Source organism: Pan paniscus, chromosome 6 (genome assembly GCF_029289425.2).
Source record: "Pan paniscus chromosome 6, NHGRI_mPanPan1-v2.0_pri, whole genome shotgun sequence".
Taxonomy (NCBI): domain Eukaryota; kingdom Metazoa; phylum Chordata; class Mammalia; order Primates; family Hominidae; genus Pan; species Pan paniscus.
This window is the reverse complement of record NC_073255.2, coordinates 26,621,542-26,646,621: the sequence shown is the minus strand read 5'-3', so window position 1 is coordinate 26,646,621 and position 25,080 is coordinate 26,621,542. Positions and strand designations below refer to the sequence as shown.

Genomic DNA, 25,080 nt, shown 5'->3' with positions numbered 1-25,080 from the left:
CCAGTAGCTGGGATTACAGGCACGCACCACTACACCTGGCTGATTTTTTATATTTTTAGTACAGGGGCTTCACCATGTTGGTCAGGCTGGTCTTGAACTGCTGACCTCAAGTTATCCGCCTGCTTCAGCCTCTCAAAGTGCTGAGATTACAGGCATGGGCCACTGTGTCTTGCTAAAGTGCTATTTCTATCAGCCTAGGAGCTGCTACTCTTTTCTGACTCCTTTACTATTAATGGAGTATTTTTCCTTCGGGTAATTTTTATAAACAAAACAATCTTGAACATTAAATAAAACTCAATTATACAAATGAAGAGAATTCTCAGGTTGGTCAACTTATTTCTCATTCTCAATACCGTTTACCCTAAGGTGCAACAATACTAGAAGAGTGAAAATTCTGTATATCTCAGTAAGCTGTTAAGCCAGTGTACAATTTCCTTTGCCCAATGGCTCCTAGGCAGTGGTCAGCAAGGCTCAACCTATAAAACAGAAGAAGAGTTGCAGGGAGTGCCTAGAGAGTGTGCTTTCCCCCTACAACTGTAAGTTAAAGCAGGAATCTGGAGACAGTTTCACCCTTGGGTAGACCAGAAATTCTCTGCCTTGCATTAGTCAACAGCCCCTTGCAGATGTTCTTAAGATTAGTGGTGATCACAGGGAGAGAATAAAGAGAATGAAGTCCCAATAGCTGCTTGTTATGAGCTAAACTGTGTCCACCCAAAATTCATATTTTGAAGACCCAAGCTCACCATGTGACTGTATCTGGAGACAGGGCCTTTACAAGGTGATCAGGTTAAACTGAGGTCATTAGGGTGAGCCCTAATCCAAACTGACTGGGGTGAGAAGTTTGGACACACACAAGAGACATCAGCAGAAGTAATCACAGTGAAAAGATCATGTGATGATACAGCAAGAAGGCAGCCATCTGCAAGTCACAGAAGGAGAAACCAAACTTGCCAATACTTTGATCTTGGACTTCCAGCCTCCAGAACTTGGAGAAAATAAACTTCTACTGTTTAAGCCTCCCAATCTCCCAAAATACCCCATGTGGTATTTTTGTCAGGGTAGCCTTAGCAAGTGGATACAGTGCACTTGTCTGCCTTTAGATTATAAGAATTTCCTTATGATCCTCTAAAACCCAGGCCCACCCACATTCAGAACAGAAACACACGCAAAAACTGATGGCCATTCCAAATCAAGATTGATGCTCAACTTTTGAAGAGATGATATTAGCGCTTCAATTTAGAAGGCGCCTCTACTCATAAAGGTTTACACTCTACTCAAGGGAGAACACAGTTTGAAAGCAATGAGAGAATTCTCAGCATTTTAGAATTTGGAGCTGAGAAGCCAAACAAAGGTGGAAGAAGAACTAATTTTCACAGGCTTGATGATGCTTGTGTGACTTGGAAGTCACTGCTGGCAATGCCCAGTGGTTCAAATCGCCCTTGATTACCTTATAGATTTGAAGCAATGATTTCAACCTGCCTCTCTACATGGGCTGTCAAGGTTCACGGCAAGACATTCTCTAACCCCAACATTTATTTAGTCATATTAAACGTGGCTGTGTACTTTGTGAGTTATGCAGCATTACTTTTAAATAACTGCTCATGTTTGAAGACTTGAGACCCCAATTTCATAGGACCAGAAACAGTCCATATTCACCCCCTTTAGTATGGCACAGCATAGTATCTAGCACATTGCTGAACATACGACAAATGTGAACCCAGAGCATGGACTCAGGTGTTGATGGATTTCTAGATGCGTTCTAGTTTAATTACAAAAGAACTTTCTTCCATGAATATCCAATCTACAATAGTTCCTTCCCACCATCATGTCTCTCTACTGGATTTTCATCAGAGCACTTATCTCAAAATATCCAGCTTCTCAACGTGTTACTTGTCTCATGTCGGTCTTTTCCATTGCAACGTAATCTACATGAGAGCACCCTGCTTGTCAAATATCCCTAATAGTCTACAACACTGCCTGCTGACAAAATAGATGTTAATATTTGTTATTTATAATTAAATTAAGCTCCATGGATAAAATGAAAATGTTTAGAAGTTTTATTTTTATGTCTTGGTATGGATTAAACATAAAAAATAGTATGTCCCTTCTTTGTGTTTGAAGAACTTCACTAAACAACCTGTCAGATGAGTTCTAATTTGCCAAAACTTCTTTCTCCTTTTATGAGGGTAATTTTTCCTTAGGAATTCAAATGTAAAAATGCAAAAAAAAATCTCTAGAGTATTTATATTTTAAGTTTCCAAAAAGTATCTGTGATGATAGGTTATGATATATTAACTACTAGAACATCACATGTTTGTGTAATGCCTGAATAATATTCCCTGGGTAGAATTAGCTAATGGTGACTGTATCATGTGTGATACCTAATTGCTCAATGGAATAACATACTTTGTCTTTTTTGCCCCTCTTTTATGGAGAATGGGGTCTCATTATGTTGTCCAGGCAGGTCTCGAACTCCTGGGCTGAAGCTATCCTCCTGCCTCTGCCTCCCTAAGTGCAGGGATTACAGGCCACTGTGCTCAGCCCAATAATATACTTTTAAGGACATTCTCCACTTATCTGAAACTCAACAGAAACATTTACAACCCCAATTAGGAATTACATGCCCGCTGATCACATAGGGCATGCCAAATGTGCCTTATCTTCAATTTTAAATGCCATAATCTTATTTCTTAAAACTGTCCTTTTAGAGTTTTGATGTTCAAAATACTTTTCAAGTCTTTAGTTGTGCAAGGAAAACATGCTCAATATGCATTGGAAAAAAAAAAAGAAAATCAACTCAATTGTATATGAATGGCAACACCACTGGAAAAACTCAAATATTTTCAGGTAACATAAAATACAAGAAAAATGGCATAATCACTACCAATTCAATGGCTGTGAGAATGTTAGCAACTTATAACTTTTTATTAATTAGGCCCTGATTATACTTTTTTGTCTAAAATAAGAATTTTTTACCTTACACATATACACTCAATTTTTAAACAAATATGTATTAAAATTTTTCTGTTTACTATGGTATTTCTTTTGAGATATCAGATGTACAAAACTATGTCTTCCATTTGTAGCTGACGTTTTGGTAAAAGAAGATGACAAAAGACAGTGTACTTATTTCAGAATTGCTAGAAACCTGAGTAGAAAGAAAGCAGAATCTATATAATCTTAAAAGGAATTATTTCCAACAGTAAAACATAATACAGAATGCCAGGGCCTCGATCGAATCAAAAAGAACAAATTTAGCTTAGGACTTAATAATAAACTCCAGTTGTATTATTAAAATGCAAAATTTGAAAACCATCTTGCAAAGTGACGGAATGGGCTTTGTTAACAATTGAGTTGTTCAATTTGCCTAAAAAGTGGAAACCTTTAAAAACCTCAGAGGTGACTTCCTGACCTTTACTGTATTACAAATAGGCCTGATGTTCAAGATCCACATCCATTATATGCTTGAATGAGCTCAGTATTTATTGTTCTTTCATATCATTAAAAGAGCTAAAAGGTTGGGGAAATGCATAATGTAAAGAAAGGTCAAGTGGTAATCACGGTGTGAAATGCTGTTACATGTGTAACTATAATAATTCTTTAGACTTTATGCTCCCTGGAGAGGAAGTTGTTCAAAATTGTTCACCTACCAAGGTTTATTTTGTGCTAAATATAGCTCCGCACTCTAAATGGTGGAATTAGCCTGACCTTTCGCTCCTCAGCATCAGCGATGGTCTTTTCCCGGCTCACTTTCTCCGTCTGAAGGCCGATCTTTGTGATCAGAGCTTCGGCATCATGATTTCTCAGTTGCAGCTCGGCTTCTTGAGAGGCAAGTCTGGCTTTTAGATCTCCCACCTAAAGCAAAAGTCATTATTCTTACGTCGCTGGCCTTGTTCACAACAAATCCCAGATAGAGCTTATTGCTGGGAATGAATTCAGGGATCCCTAACAATTTGTATCTTGCATCTGTCTCTACCCTGATTTTCACTGTCTTCTGATTTGCAAAAATGCAGCCACATTGTTTTTCTCCACATGAGAACAAACAGAATAATATTTTCCAATGATTTTGCAGGAAATATAATTAATTTTTGTCAGCACTAACAGGTTGAGTAGGGAAGTTGCTCTTCCCTCTGTCTGACCACATGCTCCTTCACCCACGTCTGCTTTTGGGTCCTAGGTAGCTCGGGCTCAAGGAAGCAGAGGTTGTGGGAAGACATACTTGGTGATGAGCTGGAAGAACTATGCCTCTCACTCTCCAACAGAAGGTTGCTGGAGGCTGCAGTAAGTTGACGACATGAATGCTCCTTGCCTGACTGCAGATTAATTGGCTGCATATTAAAATGCCCACTGATAGGTCTCACCTCTTCCCATCAAACAGAAAATAGCCCTCTTGATTTTTTTCACCTCATTTATGATCATGAAGCTAACCCAATATTCAACTTAATACCTGCTAAGAAGAGCAAACTGTGTGTTTGGGGTATTAGTATGCTGTGGCCAAAACTCAGAGAGCTTCAGAGGAATACACGTCTCCCATCAGTCCATCACTAAATAACCTTACTCAGCTCTTGGAGAACTTAGCCTTCCGAGGAATCCATGAATTCATCTGCTAAAAAGAACTGTCCATTTTTTTCAGTTATAATTTCATCAGGTTCAGAAAGCATTACTAGGTTCCTCAGTTTGAGGGTCATGTAACTAAAAGCAGAACTGAGGTACTAGAGAAAAAAAACATGACTCAGTTCTCAGAAATATCTGAAAGCAGCTTTACACATCACAATAATTATCTCTCCACTGCACTTCTTTTCCAAAAGTATAAATATTACCATTAAAAAATCATAGCAGCAAAGAACAATCATAACCATTTACATTTATTTTAACTCAATTGCTAAAGACATTTCAGTGGTTTCATCTTGTGGAACGAAGTCCCATTACTATATCCAAGTAATCTTGTAGTTTCCACCCAACGCAGTATATTCACACTCTATCTAAAAAGCATGATTACTACTATGGCTGCTACTTGTACTATTATAGATTAAGCTATGACTGATTTTTCAGCCTGTCTATAAATTCAGGGTAACTTTGCATAGTGACATGCTTCTCAGTTCTTTTTAGCCATATGAAACTAGTATTAGATTAGGCCACAGTCAAAAGAATCATCCATCAGGAAAATTCAAGTAAAACCACCATATCACTACACGCCTATTAGAATGGTTAAAATAAAAATTAGAGATGCCACCAAATTATTGCAAGCAAACTGAGAAACTGGCTCTCTCATACACTGCAGGTAGTAATGTATAATGTCACAGTCATTCTGGAAAGAATTTGCCTGTTTTCTATAAATGTAAACATCCAAGTACCACACAATTCAGTAATTTCATTTTTGGTCGTTTGTGGATTTATGCCTACCAAAAAAAAACCTGTACATGAGTATTCATAACAGCTTTATTTATAATTGCCAAGACCCAGAAATAACCCAGATGCCCTTCAGTGGCTGAATGGTTAAATTGTGCTTCCTTCATTCTGTGGAATACTGCTCAATAATAAAAAAGGACAAATTATGGATACACCCAATACCCGGGTGGATCTCAGGGGAATTATGCTGAATGAAGAAAACCAATACCCAAAGGTTACATATTTGTATAGCATTTTTGAAATGACAAAACTATAGAAACGGAGAATAGATTAGTGATGGCCAGGAACTAGGATTCAGGAGGTGGGGAAGAAGTGGGGGGTAACATAGGTGTGGTTATAAAATGGCAATATGGGATCTTTCTGTAGATGGAAGTTTTCTGTGTCTTGACTGTGTTAGTGAGTATCCAGACCTACATGTGATAAAAATGCATAAAACACACACACACACACACACACACACACATACAAGTAAAACTGGAAATCTGAATAAGGTCTGTGGATTGTACCAATGCCACTTTCCTGGTTTTGGCATTGTACTAGTTATGCAGGATGCTACCATTGAACCTATAAGATGTGACAGGGACCTGTCTGTACTATGCTTTGTAATTTCTTCTGAATCTATTATCATCTCAAAATAGAAATAAAGCAAAAAGAATCACCCAAGAGACTAGGACAAAATTATGTTATTTCAAGCCCTAATTTCAGTTTCTAAGGAAGCTGTTAGCTCTGAAATATTCAAAGTGACTGAAGCCGTGGAAGCAAGGCTTTCTCTATGAAGAAAGGTCACTAGGACTATCTGTGATGACCTAAGCTGACATCTAGAGAGAGGTTATTTGGCTATAAAAGGGGCTTACAGCTTGACTGTAAAGAATGAACATTGCTAATGTTTTCAAATGACACGGCATTCCTTAAGGCAGACCCTTAGAGGATACATGCCCCAATATACAGGCATTACGCTCTCCATACAACCTGATCTTACGCAATATGGCTCTCCAACTCTTCACATAGGAAACCATCCCCTTTTTATAACCCACTTATTTCTAAAACTGCCATGTAGCTATTGAATATTCCAACCACTTTTTTGATAGTAAGAGCATTCCATGCACAAATACCTAATGAAAAGAAATCACCGTCAGTCTTTCCATCAGACTTCATGTGTCAATCAAGATGTCTTGTGTCTTTACAGACTTTCTGCCTGTGGTTCTTAACTAAGGGGGAGTAAAGAGACCCAAGCAGCCCTGGATTTGGCAGACATAGTGAATTGGCCCTCCCGTCTCTCTCCTTGCCCATCCCCCTGACTCATCAATGTGCAACTAAGGTGACTATTAAGAAATCACAGTCTCTCTCCTCTTCTTTTTTCCTGTGGCTGAGATGCTGCCACCACTGGAATCGTCCAGGATGGTACCCCACTTGCTTTTAGCTCACAACCTTTAAGTATGGCAGAAGCACTTATCTCTTTGCTAAGGATGCCCCCACAGTATTGAAAGCTCAGTTTGGGTGACAACACTATCATTTCCTGATAGTGGGCAAAGTCAACAGGTTCAGTTTGGGATGGCATTCAAAGGGATATAAATGTTTTGTGAAACAGAGCTCCTTCCTCGTCTTATCTAGCCCAACAGGACTCCAGGGAAAATCTTTCTTATGGAAAGGGGTCTTGATTTAAATGAGACAGAAGAGGATAGACAGATAGAAGAAAACTGACATGGAGAGGGGCAAAAGTTAAGAAAGTAAAATAAGGTGTGAATAAAAAGAGACAGGAAAGACAGACTTCTTTCTTTTTTTGAGGCAGGGTCTCACTCTGTTGCTGAGGTTGGAGTTCAGTGACCCACTCAACACACTGTAACCTCAAACTCTTGGGCTCAAGGGATCCTCCTGCCTCAGCCTTTCAAGTGGCTGGGTCTACAGGTGTGCGCCACCATGCTCGGCTCATTAAAAAATTCTTTTGTAGAGACTGGGTCTCATTTTGTTGTCCAGGCTGGTCTCAAACTCCTGGACTCAAGCAATCCTCCCCCTTCAGCCTCCCAAAGTGCTGGGATTAAAGGTGTGAGCCACTGTGCCTGGCCTAGACAGACGTTCTTAGAGAGGAAAGGAGAAGGTGCACAAATATGGATATGCTATTTGTGGGTTTCCTAGAAACTATTCTTAATATCGCTTGATCCCAACCGTCCTGGAAACCTACTCACCCTGCTTTCTCTTTCCTAATTGTGGTCCATCTACTCACTATTAGTACAGATCACAGTGTTTTGCCACAGAGTGATTCTTGGTATAGAAAACTAAGAGAAAAAGAGGCAAGTGGTGCTTTGGCCCAGAGTGACTGAAGGACATGGCCAGAGAGCCCTTCAGAGTGAAAAGGTGCCCATTTGAAAAGGTGCTCCCTCCTTCAGGTCTCAGTTTATTTCTAGCCTAGCCACAGGTGGGTTACCCAGGCCACTCGGGGAAACCACTGCCCCAATCCTTGTAAAGCATATGAGAGTCTGACCTGATGACATGACTCTGAGAAGGCCACCAGTATTTCTAGTCTTGAGGTGATCACTAGTGAGAATTCTTCTCACTCCAGCTCTAAGTCCTGACTGGCTCAGAATAAGGCTGGGCTACTCTTCAAAGTCTTCAGAGTCTCTCATTCCAATCTCTTCTTTCCAGCCACAGAGAGGCAGCACAGTGCCATGGACAACTCATGGGCATCAGAGCAACACAGACCTGGGTCTAAAACCCAACCTCACTGGCTCTCTGGCCTTAAACTCTTTACGCCTCATATATAAAACTATAGTAGTAACAACTACTTCATGAAATCCTTTGTTTTTTAACAACGAAACAATGATAATATGTGTACAGACCCACACATGATTAACATCCTGTGATGATTCTCTCCTGATTTACTCCTGCAAGTTAGAGGCATCGCCCTTTGAGGGAGCAGGGGCCTTAGGACTGAGGACACAGATGACACTGGACACTTTTATCTAAGAGAGCTGGTGGCTAAGAGGAGCAGACCAGTCACTAAGGGAGGAACAGCTCTACCTTGGGATCTCGCCACAGTCATTAGCCAGAAAATGATGCCCTCACTGGAGGTTGAGAATCTGAGACCAAAAAAGATACTGGTCCATTTTAGGATGATAAGAACCTTGACGACAAGTACCGTGCACTGAAGAAGTCAGAGACAAGAGAGGCAATCCGCTGTGTCTGCTCCCTTCAATATCCCACACTACCTTGCACTGAGTCAGGCCAGGAAGAGAACGTTTCACCCTAATCCAGCTGTGAGTTGGCCAATCCCATTGTAGGCTTTCGAAAGCAGTAGCAGTGTATTCTTGGTGTCCTGAAACTGTAAATTTCACCAGCTGGCATCTTACAGAAATGGATTTAGTAGTGCTTCAAAAGGAAATATATTTTTCTGTTAAACAGCATAAATGTTACTCAGTAATAACACATCCTGGTCATACCTGAGAGGCTGTGGTTTTTAGCTTTTGGATGCCGTTCACCAGGTGTTCTTTTTTCTCGGATACCTCATTTTGCTTCTTCTTCAACAGGTTCTTAAACAGTGATATTTGTTCTAGAAAACTCTTTGGGGTGGTATAGTTGTGTCTTCTCTCATTCTGGTAATATCTGGTACTCATTTCATTTACAGTGGTGTGAACGTGTGCCATGAAAAGGCTAATAGAGTCTTTGTGCACTGGCTGAAAACACAAACATTACAGTTCATGTGAAATCCTCTCAAGTTAAAAATACAACTTAAAAAAAAATCAAGTAAATGATCATTTTTTTTCTAAAAGTCAGAAAAAAATGATAGTATAACCTACGAAAACTTATTTAATCTTTAAGCGCTATCCACAGGATTTGGGAGATTACAATAAAGCATTCAGCTTGAGTAACCTTCTTCTTGCCAAGTAGGACAAAGGGTTTTTATGTGCTCCACATACCAAATACAAAAGCCAGCATATACAGATCTTCACAACTTGATTTTTATCTACCGAGTGTGTGAAAGAGAAGGTGGAGAAACAGACACAATATCCTGAGAAATATTTCTGCCATTGCTTTCAAACTAAGCTTTAGACAAAGAGAAGCAATAACCCTGCAAAGTCACTGAAAAAAAAAAAAAAGCCAAAACTTAGAAACTCAGTTTTATGAGAACTCATGCAAAAACAAACTGGATAGTAGGGTATAAATGTCACTGCTTCTGGGAGAAAAATAACATGATCATTTCTATTCATATTTGGGAAAGAAAACCCACAAAAAGAGCAACTCTCCTTCCATGAGTTACTGGAAGACCCCCCACTATACATTCTTTCCATTTTGTCCTCTATGACTTCTGAAGTAGTTAACTTTTTAATTTGCAGAGTCACATCTCCCTCATTTTAATGATTATTTATTGCATTCTGTACAAGATGAACCAGGTTCAATTAATCAAGAGAAGCCTAAAAATCAATTAATATGAATTAAATGAGCTACACCAACTCTTAGGAAAGTCACACATAATTTACCAAAGGGTTGTCAATAATGCTCAGACATCTTTGGGAAAATTGCACACAAGTGGCTGGTGATGCAGTCAAACGTTTCAAACCTGCACCATTAATATTACAAGCAGAGGTGTGAAGAGAGACCGGCCAATTCTTGTTGGTGAAAAACAACTGCTCCTGAACAATGTCTTTAAACAATCAACTTTCCAACATCACGACAAATTCCCGAGTGGGTTTAGAATACCTACATATTGCATTGTGCTGCGTATTAAAAATCCATCTCACTAGTAACTGAAATAATGTATTACTAAAACAAAAGTTAAAAATAACGTGATATAAATTCCAAATATTCTTGGTTTCTAGTGGACCCCAGATACAAATATATTTCCAAACAGTGGACTCAGAAAAATAAAATTTATGAAGAAGTTTATATAAACTTCATATAAATCATAATCCTTTGGAGACTTGATTTTTACAAGAGCTTGACTTCAATACAGACACGTGCAGGAATTTACTCCTGTCCTGTCTTGTTTTAATGGGAACTAAAGGTACACACATACCTTTCTACAATATAGATAAATAATTCCTCAGCCAAGTGTAACCTCCTTACAGGAAGGAAAAAAAAAAAAAGAAAAGAAAGAAGGAAAAAAAAAAAAACACTCTGGCCTCTGCCCAACCATGATCCTTATGAGGAGGCTCCTTGGAGGCGCTGAAAGCTCTCTTTAACAACAGTTTCATTTGTAAATCGGGGATGGAAGAAGTGGTTTCCGGTAGAGCTGAAAGTGGCCCGAGACAACTTGTCTCAATGGGGCAAAATAACTATTGTTATCAGGCTTAACAAAATGGCACAGCATGGGAGACTCGCTGAGCCAGGGAGCAGCTGGTTGTAATTCACACTGTTTTTCAGAAAACTCTAATCGTTCCAGAACAGACCTCTTTGATGACTGGTCTTCCCTGCATTCTCAATTTGTCACTTTCTCTTATGATAAGGTCAGTAGTGACAGCACTTCCTGACATTAACAGCTGTGGCTTTTAAAAGGGTCATTGTAGAACTACTAATTGCAGTAATTTCATTAGCATAAATTATTTATTCTGCCATTCATTTATCTCCAGTTATTTTATTTTATTTTTTTTGTGTGGGGGGCGTTGGGGGAGAATTGAGAGGAGTTGCTGCTGGTGCTGCCGCAGCGAGGGCTACGCAATGCTGTATTTTTCACTTTGAGAGACGTGAGGGGAGAATATCATTCCTGCTAGATTTGGCCTCTTAATAAAAACCAGTTGAAAACCATTTATAGTCATTTAGCAGCTAATCATGATGATGGCAAAAATAAAAATAAGCAGAGTGCCAGTATCGAATGGTTATAAACTCAAGGTTTCCCCACTAAGATGCTCTGGAAAACGATGCTGTCTCCAACGCATAATCAAATGCAAAGATGAAACTGCTTTCCCTCACATTAAGAAAACGTGTTTAATTTCTACTCTCTCAGTTGGCTCACTGTAAACACAAAAACATAAACAGATCTCTGCTATTTGGTGTGACAGTTCTCGGGAAGGAGTAGTCTCTGCCACACCAAGTACTCCAGCCACCTGGCACTTCAAGCAAGTGCCCAGTATATTCCTCTTGAAAATGACAAACAGCAGAGTTGAATATAAACCAATACCCAGAGGTCAGCACTAAATCAATTTAGGATTTTATACCTTCCCAAGACAAGCAAAGATGACTACATTGGTCTGTAATACTAAATTTGGGCTTTCAAGAGCACTGTATTCAAGGGGGGGAGGGAGGAAGGGCAAAACAGAAAGGGGCAGGTGAAAGAATCTATTTTCTCTCTTTTTGAAGTGTAACTTAGGACAATTTTGTCACATTAAATGCCATATACCTACAGTAAGTCTTGAACATTTTTCTCAGAAATTATTTCTGTGTTAAATTTTAAATATGTCAAACTGATGTGCTACACAATCTATTTGATCTTTTTGCTCCTTTTAGGGCTGGTAGAAGAATATATTAATAAGATATTTGTGGTTGCATGGTGGCTTATTAAAGAAAGAAAACTTACAATGCATAAAATGGGCAGTGTTGCATTTTAACACTTGTCCTAAGCTCTTCACAGTGCTGTTTTGCTCTGAGAAGAAGATTCCGGAGGGAGCCAGGGACAAAGGGTTTGAATCCTAGGACCTGGGCTAGACTTCCAGTTCTGAAAAATCTGGTAAGATACTGCATACCCTCCTGTACTTCTTCCTGCCCACAAAATTGCTCCTTTAAAAATTCTGTTTCCTTTCTTCTTTTACTTCTTTCCCAATAGTCAAACATTCATGCAATAGTCAAAAGAAGGATTTAAGACTATGGGCTCTGGTGTCAAACTGCAGATGTACCCCTTACCAGTGGCATTATTTACTCTTGGGCCTCCATCCCAGGGGAAACTACTGGTCCCTCCTCATGAGGCTGGTGATGAGAGGTGGTAGGCAATGCAAATTCACAGCAGGAACTGGTTGAGCATCCCTAATCTGAAAATTGAAAATCTGAAATGCTCCAAAAGCCAAAACTCTTTGAGTGTGAATTTAACACCACAGGTGGAAAATTCCACATATGACCTCATGTAATGGGTCACAGTCAAAACTTCGTTTCACGCACAAAATTCTTCAAAATCTTATATAAAATTACCTTTGCACTATGTGCATAAGGAGTATATAAAACAAAAATGAATTTTGTGTTTAGATTTGGGTCCCATCCCCATGATATCTCATTATGTAAATGCAAATATTCCAAAATCAAAAAAGAATCTGAAACCCAAAATATTTCTGGTATCAAGTATTTTGGGTAAGGGATACTCAACCTGTATCAGTTCTGCTACTATGGTAGCAGTAGCACCAACAGCAGTTGCAGTAAGATTGCTACCATTACACAGGGCAGCAACAAGTGTTAAGTGTAGCACCAAGCACAGTTTTCTAAATCGTATGCTGTTTTTTTGTTTTGAGTTGTCTGGTAAGTGCATTATTTTGTTATTTGCTTATGCTTTTTGTATCTTGCCTTTAATTCTGGAGCTCAACTACTAGTCAGAGGCAAGACAAAGTCCAGCAGAAGCCAACAATTTCCTAGATGAGTTTGCAGTCATTGAAAAAGGTACCTTCAATGGTCTCTGCCAGAAAGTTGAAACAAAGAAGCAATTGAAGACTCAGGAGGAGTGGAGGAAAAATGAAATCCAGGCCGGATGCAGTGGCTCATGCCTGTAATCTAGCACTTTGGGAGGCAGAGGCAGGCAGATCACCTGAGGTCAAGAGTTTGAGACCAGCCTGGGCAACATGGTGAAACCCTGTCTCTACTAAAAATACAAAAATTAGCAGGGCGTGGTGGTGTGCACCTGTGGTCCCAGCTACTCAGGAGGCTGAGGCAGGAGAATCACTTGAACCCGAGAGGCGGAAGTTGCAGTGAGCCGAGATCATGCCACTGCACTCCAGCCTGGGTGACAGAGTGAGACTCCCTCTCAAAAAAAGAAAAAAAAAAAAAAAAACAAAGAATAAAAAAGAAATCCAGCTACCTCTTTTATAGCAAGAAGACAGAACAGGAGATGGTGTGAATGGTGTGGCTGCTTCTGGTAAGGTCAGCACCTAGAGAAAAGCCACAAAACTACAAACTTATAGGGACAGCTCCATTTAAGTCAATTACACCTTCAGCTGAATATTCATGTCCAGATTCCTAGGCAGCTACAAAGTCTGGACCCTATTTATGAGGTCGAGGCTTGAAGAATGGGGAAGGATGTTTACAACTACTTGTGTCTTTCGTCAGCCATCTGAAGATATGCTTAAGCCAGTATAAGACTTAAGCAGAATCAAGATAAATTTGGTTGCATTTATATTTGTCTTAATATTTTTAAATGGCTTCAATATTCCTTAGAAAGAGGATTATTTTCCTCAAATTCACACGATTTCTACTGCATAAGGTTATCTTTCTACTTTTTATTCATATTGAATAATCCTAATTTATATTTCTTTTTTTAAATTATTATACTTTAAGTTTTAGGCTACATGTGCACAATGTGCAGGTTAGTTACATATGTATACCCTAATTTATATTTCAAATAAAGTACTGTGCTTAAAGTCATTAATATGATAGAAACTCTGCTAAGATAGCTATCACTGACAAAATGTTGTCTTATACCCTTTGTGTTTGGCATACCATTTTAAAAATGAATTTACAGACCATTGGGGAAACAAGTCTTTAAATATAGCAGTAAAATAACTTTCCTCTTACAGTGGACTTTCTCACCATCAGTTGTGGAAAACAGTAGTAAAATATGTCCTTCACAAGCTACCAAACTGCAACAATTGAAGAGGTGGCTGCATGGGGGAATAACTGCTTTTCCCTGAAAAAGCTGATGATACGGAGTTTGTGTCATTACTTTTAAGTGGCACCACATAAAGACAGAGGATTTTAACTCATCGGTTGGTCAACATGCCCCCAAAGATGACCTCTTTCACCTTGCTCAGATCTACTCTACACCATCCAACAAACATCTCACTCCTTCACCAGACAGCTCACTGTTTCATTTCCATTCAGTAACTTCTCCTTTCATCTGGCTCTGCTTTCAAAGATGTCTATGATTCATTTTACCTTGAAAAGCAAAAACATCACTTGTTTTTCAACACCGCAGCTTCTCTTGATTTTTCGTTGTAGAAACCATGTACTAATCACTAAGGTCTTCACCCAGTTCTCTCTCCAACGAGCTTCTCACAGCCTTTCCAACACTGTTCCCAGGTTTACCCAGGTGGTTTTTCCTTCTCTCCCTCCTTACACACCTCCTCCCGTCTCCATTTCAAAATCTCCTTGGAGAGGTAGTGTGTGTTGACACAAAGTCTTCAGATAAATACTTAAGCGTCAAACTGTTTTGGTCATTATTTGTCAGCTGTCATTTAGTTCAATATTAGGTAACAGAAAAATAGCACACACATTAATTTAGATGCAGTCAACCCGTACCCCTGGGTGCTGAGTGTGTACTGATGGAAAATTACACGTCAACACACACAAAACTGCTTGCCTTTAACGACTCCTTTCTCTGTGGCCAAAGGGGGTCACCTTGTGTAAGTACCTTACACTCAGCAAATGAGGTCAATAATTAAGAAGTGCCTAAATTATGCCGATAACTTTCAGTCTTAAAAAAGGAAATTAAAACTAAGAAAGTGATCAAATTAGTGCTCATTCAAAAAACTTAAAAGCTGTTTTTGACCTCTACAGAAAAGACACCACACGTTTTTAGATGACCATGGACACCTTGTACTCTGAATTATAATTATTGCTCCTGCGCAACAAATTAGGAAGGTGGGAAAGTTAAATAAGCAGCTTGCACTGAAATGAAATCATCTGACTCATTTGTTTTGAGGCACAATTCAGTTCAACAGAAATGGTAAAGTGTTTTTAAAATTCCTATTTGGCGCTCAGCATCCTATAGGAGGCGTTATGACACCATCAGATCCAGCTTAGCACCTGACAGGAGCCCTCTGGACTTAACACGATGCAAGTCCTGCCTCATCCAGCAGATGTCAACGGTCACTGGCATATCAAACTCCTTTAGCTGTTTTCAAAGTGGCACCCACCTGGACAGGAAAAAGCCTGCACAGAGCAGCAAAGGGAAGAAACTGAAAAAGCACTGTGCCAAATGCCAACTTAAACCATGCTACTAGCTCTAATTTCCTACCATTTGACAAAGTAACAAGCAGAAACAAAGTGCTCTGGCCCCTTTCTCTTCCTTACCAAACCAGCCTGATGAAACACAACTTTGCTATCAGAAGATACATACTGACTCTCTCCCTTTAATAAAGCAGCATTTTGAACCCTTCTTGTAACTATCACAAGATAAAATGATGCCCTAGAAAATTCCAGAAATGCAGCAGACCTGGCAATCGCATACGAAATTTGTGTTAATATTTATGACAATTATTTGTCACATTGAATGATTTTCCAGATGTTAGAGTACAGAATGTTTCTGGCAGACTTTAGAAGAGATCATTTCTTATTTTCATTTATTTGTGGAAATGTTTTAAGTGCAAGTGTAGAGGAGAGAAGGAGAGGGGAGGTAGTTGAATATCCTGAGGCCTCTACCATATATATATCTTCCAAGTTAGACGTTGCTTGACAGCTCTTCCCTAGCAATCCAGCACCAAATAATTAGATTAATAAACATTTCAGGAAAAGACTAAAGGAGAACAGGTCTCCCTCCACAAAATTCTGTAGGTGTTGGTGAATACTTGCATGTGTACTTACCTCTATAGCTGCTTTTTTTTTTTTTGTAGAAGCAAAGGAAAATCATATTATGAACAATAAAGCTAGCCGCATACAAACAATTAAATATGTAAATATGACCAGATTTTTAACCATATGGCCGCTGAACGATACAATATACAACAAAATGTAAAAGGATTGCTTTGGAAAGGTGGCAGTTATGCCTTTTGGAGTAAGGGTGGGGCTACAATGGGTTGTACCTGTTCATGATAATCTTTCAACTAGAAACAGACATCATTCCTCACATATCTCCAGTTCTGTGTTTGCCTCTGAGAGTCACTTTCAGTGTCTGACCTATTCTAGGAACCCTTCACCTTATCACTCAATGGAATGAGAAGACAAAGCTCCCTGGGAAATGTCCACAATCACTTTTCCAAGCTATGTAACCAGAAAGGCACTAGACACGAATAAAACTTCATCTCCAGGAAATCTAAATCATAACCTCATATCTACATCCTTTTTCCCTCTGAATCTGAATGCTTGAAGCTTTTGTTGTTTTGTTTTGTACAACCATTTTAAAATGCCATGGAATTTTAAATTTGATTTTAAATTTTAAATTTGTCATCATGAAGAAATGACAAATATAACCCATAAAACATAAATCTGTAAAACAGTAAGTAGATATATTATTTGACTTAGTGGTTATGGGATACAGGGGCTGATTTTTCAACTATTGCTACTATGAGAATAACCACAATTCATTGCCTTACTTGGTTAAGAAGCAAGCAGTGCGTGGCTACGGTGACTACATTTCTGTTTGGGCTTTCAGTTTGGACTTAAAGGATTTATAATCAGTAAGCCCCATTATGATTCAAGGAAGTAATGATCCCGGGCTTCCAGTGAGTCAGTGCATGAGTGAGAACATACTCAAGTGCTGTGTGCGTGCCCGTGTTCACACACGTGTGCACATCCTCTTCAGTACGTATGGCGGAAAAAAGGTCAGCCATCATATTCCTTAGAATGTAAACTAACAGATAAGTTTATCATCCTAAACAAATCAGGATAGCTTTCTGATAGGAGATGTACTGTGGAAAGCACTTATCTACTGCGGATTTTCAGTGTGTGTGTGTGTGTGTGTGTGTGTGTGTGTGACACAGGCTGACACGGCATACCTCAATTCCCTTGGTTTCCTCAATGAACCTCCTGCTGACGGAGACCAGAGCCTCCTGCGGCCACGCATGAAACCAATCAATAGCCGTGCAGTTAACTATGGCTGGGAACTTCCGAGCTCTAACTCTCAGCGTGTGACCAACTGGAGAGAAACACAAAATGATCTGTGGAGACATGGGGGCAAGGCAGAAACAGGCGGGTGATGAATGAGCAGAGAATTACATTGCAATCTTAGACAATGAGAGAAAGGAATGCAGCCAACTGTGACATTAAACTACCCTAAAGCCCTAGAGAGTGGACAGCAACATTAACCTCCTTACTAATCAAAGTAGAAACCTGTCCAAAGAGGCTGCTCCAATGGACACACAGGAACACTGCTGTGTACTTTCCTTAAAACTTGTCTCTCTTTGCTTAAACATTTTTGGTTATCATTAATAGGGGAAAATTTTATTCATTTATATTGCACAAGTAACATTATAATAAAAATAAAAATTAAGAAGAAATCACCATGATACAATAATACCAATGTTTTCATCTTCTGTTTCTTCCATTTTGTAATTCATCAGGTTCCATAAAGCTGCATAATACACTTTAAAAACAAACAATGTCTTATCATCTTTAATGTTTGTGTTTCCATTTAAAATGAAATACATCTACTTGAGCTTCCACTTCAGATTTTTAAAGGAATTAAAAATCCTGTTTATACTATCACACTGGTCTTTAAGAAAAAAAATCAGTTTAAACATTCTCCTGCTGAGAATTTTTTAAGTTTCTGCTGTAAATCTAAAGTTTTGTGTAGCTATGTAATGATTTAAAAGTTACTTTAAATCTAAATATACTTCCGTACTTTTTTTAGGGACACAAGGGATTCTGTCGGAGTCCTGAGGGTGGCTGTGACACCTGGCTATGACAGTGGGTCACAGAAACTCAGTGAGAGGAGCACCTGGTCAGCTCCTGTGTGCTTCAGAGGGTTCATCAGAGACACCCTGTATAAAGTGCTAAAACAAAGGAGGTGTTCAGTGAGCATCCTTTCCTTCTCTGCTTTTATTCTCAAGTCCCTGTGTACGTGAGGACACTGGGAAGAGAACTGTCAATCAGGGTAAGGTCTAAGAGGGAGAATCTTGGTTTCCTCTTCTCTAGAAATGGCTCAGACCTGATGATATCAAGCTTTGTGGCTGCCTCTAAGTCTCTAACACTTTGAGATCAGGCAATTGATGAAATCATTTTTCAAAGGATGTGATTTTTTTACCTATAGCATTTAAAAAATCCATGTCATAAAAAATTCCAGCATACGTGCACCCATATCTCATTTAACAAGTGTTTTGTTTATTTTATGTGCCATGTGTATTCAACAATTCCAGCTATATAAATATTAAGATCAAAATGTTTTCTTTTATTGTGTCAAAAAACATGAGATCTACCCTCTTACATTTTTAAGTGTACGATACAGGATTGTTAACTGTAAGTCCAGCGCTGTGCAGCAGATCTCTAGAACTTTTTCACCTTGCATTACTGAAACTCTACACCCATTGAATGGAAACTCTCTATTTCCCCTCCCTCCAGCTCCTGGTAACCACCATTCTACTTTCTGTTTCTAGGAGTTTGACTACTCTCAATACTGCGCATAAGCAGAATCACATAGTAATTGTCCTTCTGTGACTGGCTTATTTCACTTAGCATGATGTCCTCAAGGTTCATCCATGTTGACATATGACAGGATTTTGTTTTATAGATGAAAATATTCCATTGTGTGTGTATATATATATATGTATATATAGCACATTATCTAGTTGCCTGTTGATGGACATTTTAGTTGCTTGCATATCTCAGCTATCGTGAATAACGCTGCAGTGAACATGAAAGTGTAGATATCTCTTCAAGATCCTGGTTTCAATGTCCTTGGCTATATACCTAGAAGAGGGATTGCTGGATCTTATGGCAATTCTGTTTTCAATTTTTTGAGGAACCACCATACTGTTTTCCATAGTAGTTGCAGCATTTTACATTCCCACCAATAGTGTACAAGGGTTCCAATTTCTCCACAGCTTCACCAACAATTATTTTCTGCTTTTGCTTTTTTAAATAATGACTATCCTAACCTATGTGAGGTGATGCTTCATTGTGGTTTTGATTTGCATTTCCCTGATTAGTGATGTTGTGTATCTTTTCCTATACCTGTTGGACATTTGTACGTCTTTTATTTTTTTTTTTTTTGAGACAGTCTTGCTCTGTTGCCCGGGCTGGAGTGCAGTGGCACAATCTCGGCTCGCTGCAACCTCTGCCTCCTGGGTTCAAGTGATTCTCCTGCCTCAGGCTCCTGAGTAGCTGGGACTACAGGCGCTTGCCACCATGCCAGGCTAATTTTTGTATTTTTAGTAGAGACAGGGTTTTACTATGTTGGCCAGGCTGGTCTCAAACTCCTGACCTCGTGATCCACCTGCCTCAGCATCTCAAAGTGCTGGGATTACAGGCGTGAGCCACCGCACCTGGCCTTGTATGTCTTCTTTACAGAAATGTCTGCGTAAGTCCTTTGCCCATTTTAAAATCAGATTTTAAAACGTGAATTAATTAATTAATTCCTTATCAAATATACAGTTGGCAAATATTTTCTCCCATTTCACATAGGTTGTCTTTCATTCTGTTGATCATTTCCTTTGCTGTATAGAAGCTTTTTAGTTTGATGTAGTACACTTGTCTGTTTTTGCTTTTGTTTCCTTGGCTTTTGGTGTCATGTCAAAGAAATCATTGCCAAGATGAATCTTCTGAAGATTTCCCCTATATTTAAGTCTTTAATTTATTTCGAGTTGATTCTTCCATAGGTTGTAAGACAAGGTCCAATTTCATTTTTTTGCATGTGGTTTAACATTTTTTAATGTTGCATAAGCTGAGTAATCATTTTCTCATTATGTAAAATTCTAGTTACAAACGAAATAATTGCTGTAATATTTCATGTGCTAACTTAACAAGCCTTAGTTAAAATGCATAGTTTTTACTTATATCTCAATTTTTAGGTTTCTTATCAGCTTTCCCCCTATACTTGAATATTTCTCCTTTCTTCCCAAGAAGTTGGTTTCCCACACCCAACTCATCTGTCATTTGTGCCAATTTTAGAAATGTCATTTACACATAATGTTAGCAAAGGCAGAGGAAAAAAAGCATCTTTTATTTGACAAGATCCCAAATATTTCCATCACTTCTACACTTATTTCCACACTTGTAATGGCATAGTATCCAATCTTAGGAATGTGTTAGAAAATACTGTATCTGAACCATAGTTGTTCAACCTCAGGCAAAAATGCTTTCCCTGAGTTACTTGAGTGATAAGGCCTCATTATTGGTATGGTTTGCCTCTGTGTCCATACCCAAATCTCATCTCGAGTTGAAATCCCCATAATCCTCATGTGTCGAGGGAGGGACCAACTGGGAGGCGACTGGAGCATGGGGGTGGTTTCCCCCATGCTGTTCTCATGATAGAGAGTTCTCATGAGATATGATGGTTTTATAAGCATCTGGCATTTCCCCTGCATGCACTTCAGATGCGGCCATCTGAAGAAGGTACTTGCTTTCCCTTCTGCCATGATTATAAGTTTCCTGAGGCCTCTCCAGCCATATGGAACTGTGAGTCAATTAAACCTCTTTCCTTTATAAATTATCCAGTCTCGGGCATTTCTTTATAGCAGTGTGAGAATGGACTAATTATTTATTGAAAAATAATACAGAATGGTCACTTAGAGAACCATTATTCTTTTCTACAATTTTATGATTGAAGATATTTTCTCCCATGTTATGTATTATTGCTTAAATAAGGATCCTCACAACACTATGTAAAATTTCATATTGTGAGTGGGCCTGGGAGGGTGGCATGGAGACCAGTTGTTGTCAGAGAACTGTCTAGGAGCTGGTTAGAAATGCAAATCCTTGGACCAACTCCAGACATAAATAATCAGAAACTCTGGGGATGGGACTCAGCAATGTGTGCCTTCAGCAAACACTCTAAGGTGATTCTGACACCCACAGTGACAGCCTAATAGTTTGAAATTGTCTACAGCAATACTTAAATGAAACATAGACTTTTCCAATGTTTTTGCAGTTTGTTAAATACGCGCAGAATCTAGGTCTCTACACACAGAGTAAGATGAAAACTTTAGAGAATTTTAAATAAATAATTAGATGTAATCTAAATTCTATCAGCTAAACTAGACTCTGGGAATTAAATTATAGAAATATACTTGTTCATTAGTAATTCTTTTGAAGGGAAAGGAGAGTGTCACACTAGCCTTGAAAGTGCAGTTATTGACCCAATTCACTGCTCAATAATTTCTAGTTTTGCTAAAAATTGAGGATAAAATTTCTCCTGCCATCCAGCTTTCCTTGCTAGTGGTGTCATGTGAGATTTTTCCAGAAACCCATGCTAATGTCTGGAAACCGTTGGTTATTCTGCTCTTTTCTAAGACAGGTTACACAACTTTATAGATAACCTGAAGTAAACCCCATTTGTCACAAGGAACTTTACTGTGAGGGAAAAATCATTCCAAATAATTTTCCCATTATATTTCCCATAATTTAATGAAAGCTTAACATAGCAAAGGGCTTATAAGAAATAAAAACAAAATAAATCATTTTAAAAGGGTGTTATATTGTCTATAATTTAATTACTAGTATAATAAGCATGTGAATAGTCATTTTATTTTACACCTTAGGAGCTGTTGGTTAGTATCTGGAATACACCAATAAGGGCTACACAGACTGATGGGAAGGTGGCTAACCAGCATTTCATGGACTCTAATGGAAGCCCACACTGCAGATCCAGCTACCAGAAGCTCTTAGCCAACTACTTCTCTCATCAACATAAATGGTTGGTTAGGCAGCATCATGGATGGTAGACATGATTTTTCACTGATGAAATAAGTAGTGTTCAAGATATATGAAGCAAAACCTCCCCCATCAAAAATGTGTGCATAGCTCTGCCAACGTATGAACAAAATTTCAAAATCTAAGTACCAAGGTATCTCAGTAATTACATTTTGGGCAGTGGCCCTTGGGATTTTGGAACTTGACCAGTCATGTGGTAAACTGCTTATTAAGAGTCTAGTCTTTTGATGTGATTACGAGGTCAGCTGAATCCTTCCATGGAAATATTGCCACACGTGCCCCAAAGAAACCTTCCAAGGATGGGCAAGTCGGGTCCCCAAAAGAACAGAGCTGGGATTACACTAAGCTCATTTATAGAGCAGGTTTTAAGGCTTGGTGTGTGTGTCTCCTTATTATCACCAATCAACTCTCTGTAGGAGGCTTCAGTCTGAGACATCCTTTCTTGGAAGCATACCTTGAGTTGGGACATTTGGGGAAAAAGCCCTCTCCCTCACTCAACAGATGTCATCTACCTCGAAGTACCTAAATTCACTGAACTACACCCTCCCTTCTCCTCCCACCCCCACCAAAAAGTTCTTGACAATTGTAAGTGAGCAAATCGGCTTAAGTTAGTTTCCAACAGTGGGATTAGAAAGTCAGTGAAAAAATAAAGTTAAAAATGCCTCTGGCAGCTGTGCTCTTTTCTCAAATTCTCACAAGTAAAAAGCAAACCCAGAAATCACCATCTATGTACTTCCTGCAGCTCTCACATTTGGATGTCAGGAACTTGCTTTTGGAATTCATACCATAGAATTTTCTATTCTTTTTTTCTTTTGCCCACACAGGTGTTACGACTCATTTGCAGGAGTCCACTTTTCCCTGTGCTTTGTAATATGTTTTCGTTTCTTTTAGATAAGATCTCATCGTAAGTACATATTTATTTGTATATTACTAACAGGGCTCAGTCCATTTCATCTGGTAATGAAAATGTGAATTGCTACAGTCACTCTGTATTTTTTTTGCAGTTGATATAGTTTATTCTCAGATGGTAGTAACCCTCCTACATATTTACTTCAGAAGCTTCCATCCGTCACTTATGTTTGCATTTATCCTCAAAAGCCTCAGTATTTTTCAAGAATAATCAAGTCTAAACCTGAGGAAACCCTCGCAGGAATGGAGGTTTAGTGCCGAAAACCTTCCCAGGTTTGACTGCTTCGGTGTCACTTTATCATCATCCTCATATCTTCCTGTATTACCACCCCATCTAATTACCTTTCAATTTCGTTTTTAAAAGATCCAATAGCTTCAACATGTGCACACTCAATACATTTTCTTATTTATTTCCCTTTTAGATAGCACACAATGAACTCATTCCCATAACCTTTGACTTGTGTAAATATTGGACACTACAGATTTTTGCTAGAGGTAATGTTTGACATCAGGGAGTTTTAGTTAATTTTTCTTTCTTTTTCTGAACAAAACTCTCCTATTCAAGAAGAAAATTGTGTGTGGAATCCCAATAGATAGCAAAGAGCAAACCTATTCCTGAGGGGAAAGACAGGAAGCAGAGCCCTCGCCTCAGCTGCCATGCTTGTCACCAGGGCCTGCACTGGTCACAGACTGCGTTCCAAGCCAGTCTCTAGCCCCATAACAATGTATAAGTTTTGTTTTGTTTTTAAAGAAAATCAGATGCCTATTTTTCTTTCTTCTGGATAGGCCTGTATTCGAATTGTGTCATGCCAAGTTTCTGGCTTCTGATCAGCGCTGCTCTGTTAGAGTAGATGCTGTTTCTGCTGACGCAATGGGATAACTCTACACACATGCACCACTGCAAGAACAGGCCTCAGACTCTACCAGCAAACCCCACAGCTGAATGCTAGCAAAATGAGAAAAGCACGACATGCTTTCCAAAATGCAAAGGCTATTCAACATACAGTGATGTTCTTACTCAAGGGATTAAGCACTGGATTTCTGCTGTAAAAATTTTCTTTTACAATATAAAATAATGGAAAGACTTCTACTCACTCTTTGGAATTCTCTTCTTGATCATTACTTTTTCGTGATATCTTTCTTGCCCTGTCTTCTGTTATCTTACATAACCTTTATCTCTCAAGTACATCGTTGTGATTTTACTTTTTGTGTGTGATTATTGGATTGAATGAGGTGGCTCTAGGTGGGCAGTGGCTGGGTTAGCCTTTGCTCCCTGTCACATTCCAAGGACTCAGCACATCACGGGCACTCAGTACGTATTTGCTGAGTGATGAATGGCTACATGAATGAGTAAATATACAGCAGTTTGAAAAAAACTTTTCTGGGTAAAATAAAACATTGATATTTGTATCTTAATTCTTTTGAGGTTTTGCTGTTTTATCTAATCTCAAAGAGGGTGAACCTCAGATACAGAGTACAAGGTTGCACCTTTTGTCTTTCTCTAAAGTTCTTTTCATTCTACTTATGTCAAATAATAACAGAAAATGGGAGGACAGAGACTAGAGCACTGTATCCAGAGAGATGTGCTCCTGCAAAGCAAAATACAGTTGGCAGCATAGAGACTTACAGAGCTCTGGAACCAGTGCTGGGCAAGCCAGTTGTTAGAGTGTTTCTTGTTTCTCATTAGTGCATGTGTCAGAATGTGCTGCAGGGTGGGTGAAGAGTGCCTCTCTCATGGATGAAGCCGTCGAGATGGCTATCTGCATAAGAGAAAGAAGCCAAACGTTCTGCTCCTCAGCCAGAGGTAGGTTGGAAGAGACTCGACTTTACAATCTTGCAAGGATAAGGTTCTGCGATATCTGATTTTCCACTGGCCAGGTGAGTAGTTGAGCTTTTACACAAAATGAGAAACATACCCTGAAAATTACTTGCGTTACCACTAAGTTTTTTGGCTTATGTCATGTGTGTGTCTGTTAATCTGTTGCTTGCATACAAGTGGTGCTTGACATTTTTTGTTGAGACTCTCAGGTCCCTGCACATGATGCTGTGTGAGCCAGG

At 39.0% G+C, this 25,080-nt stretch overlaps 1 protein-coding gene across 1 annotated transcript in view; it reads right to left on the bottom strand.

The window, feature by feature from the left end:
- Nucleotides 1-25,080, bottom strand: part of DNAH11 (dynein axonemal heavy chain 11) — a 358,159-nt gene that overhangs the window by 118,794 nt on the left and 214,285 nt on the right. The window contains exons 55-57 of the mRNA XM_055115753.2: nt 17,244-17,405; nt 8,844-9,077; nt 3,709-3,855 (exon numbers count right to left, since the gene is read on the bottom strand). Coding sequence (XP_054971728.1) covers nt 3,709-3,855; nt 8,844-9,077; nt 17,244-17,405 — 543 coding nt within the window. The remainder of the gene's footprint in view (nt 1-3,708; nt 3,856-8,843; nt 9,078-17,243; nt 17,406-25,080) is intronic.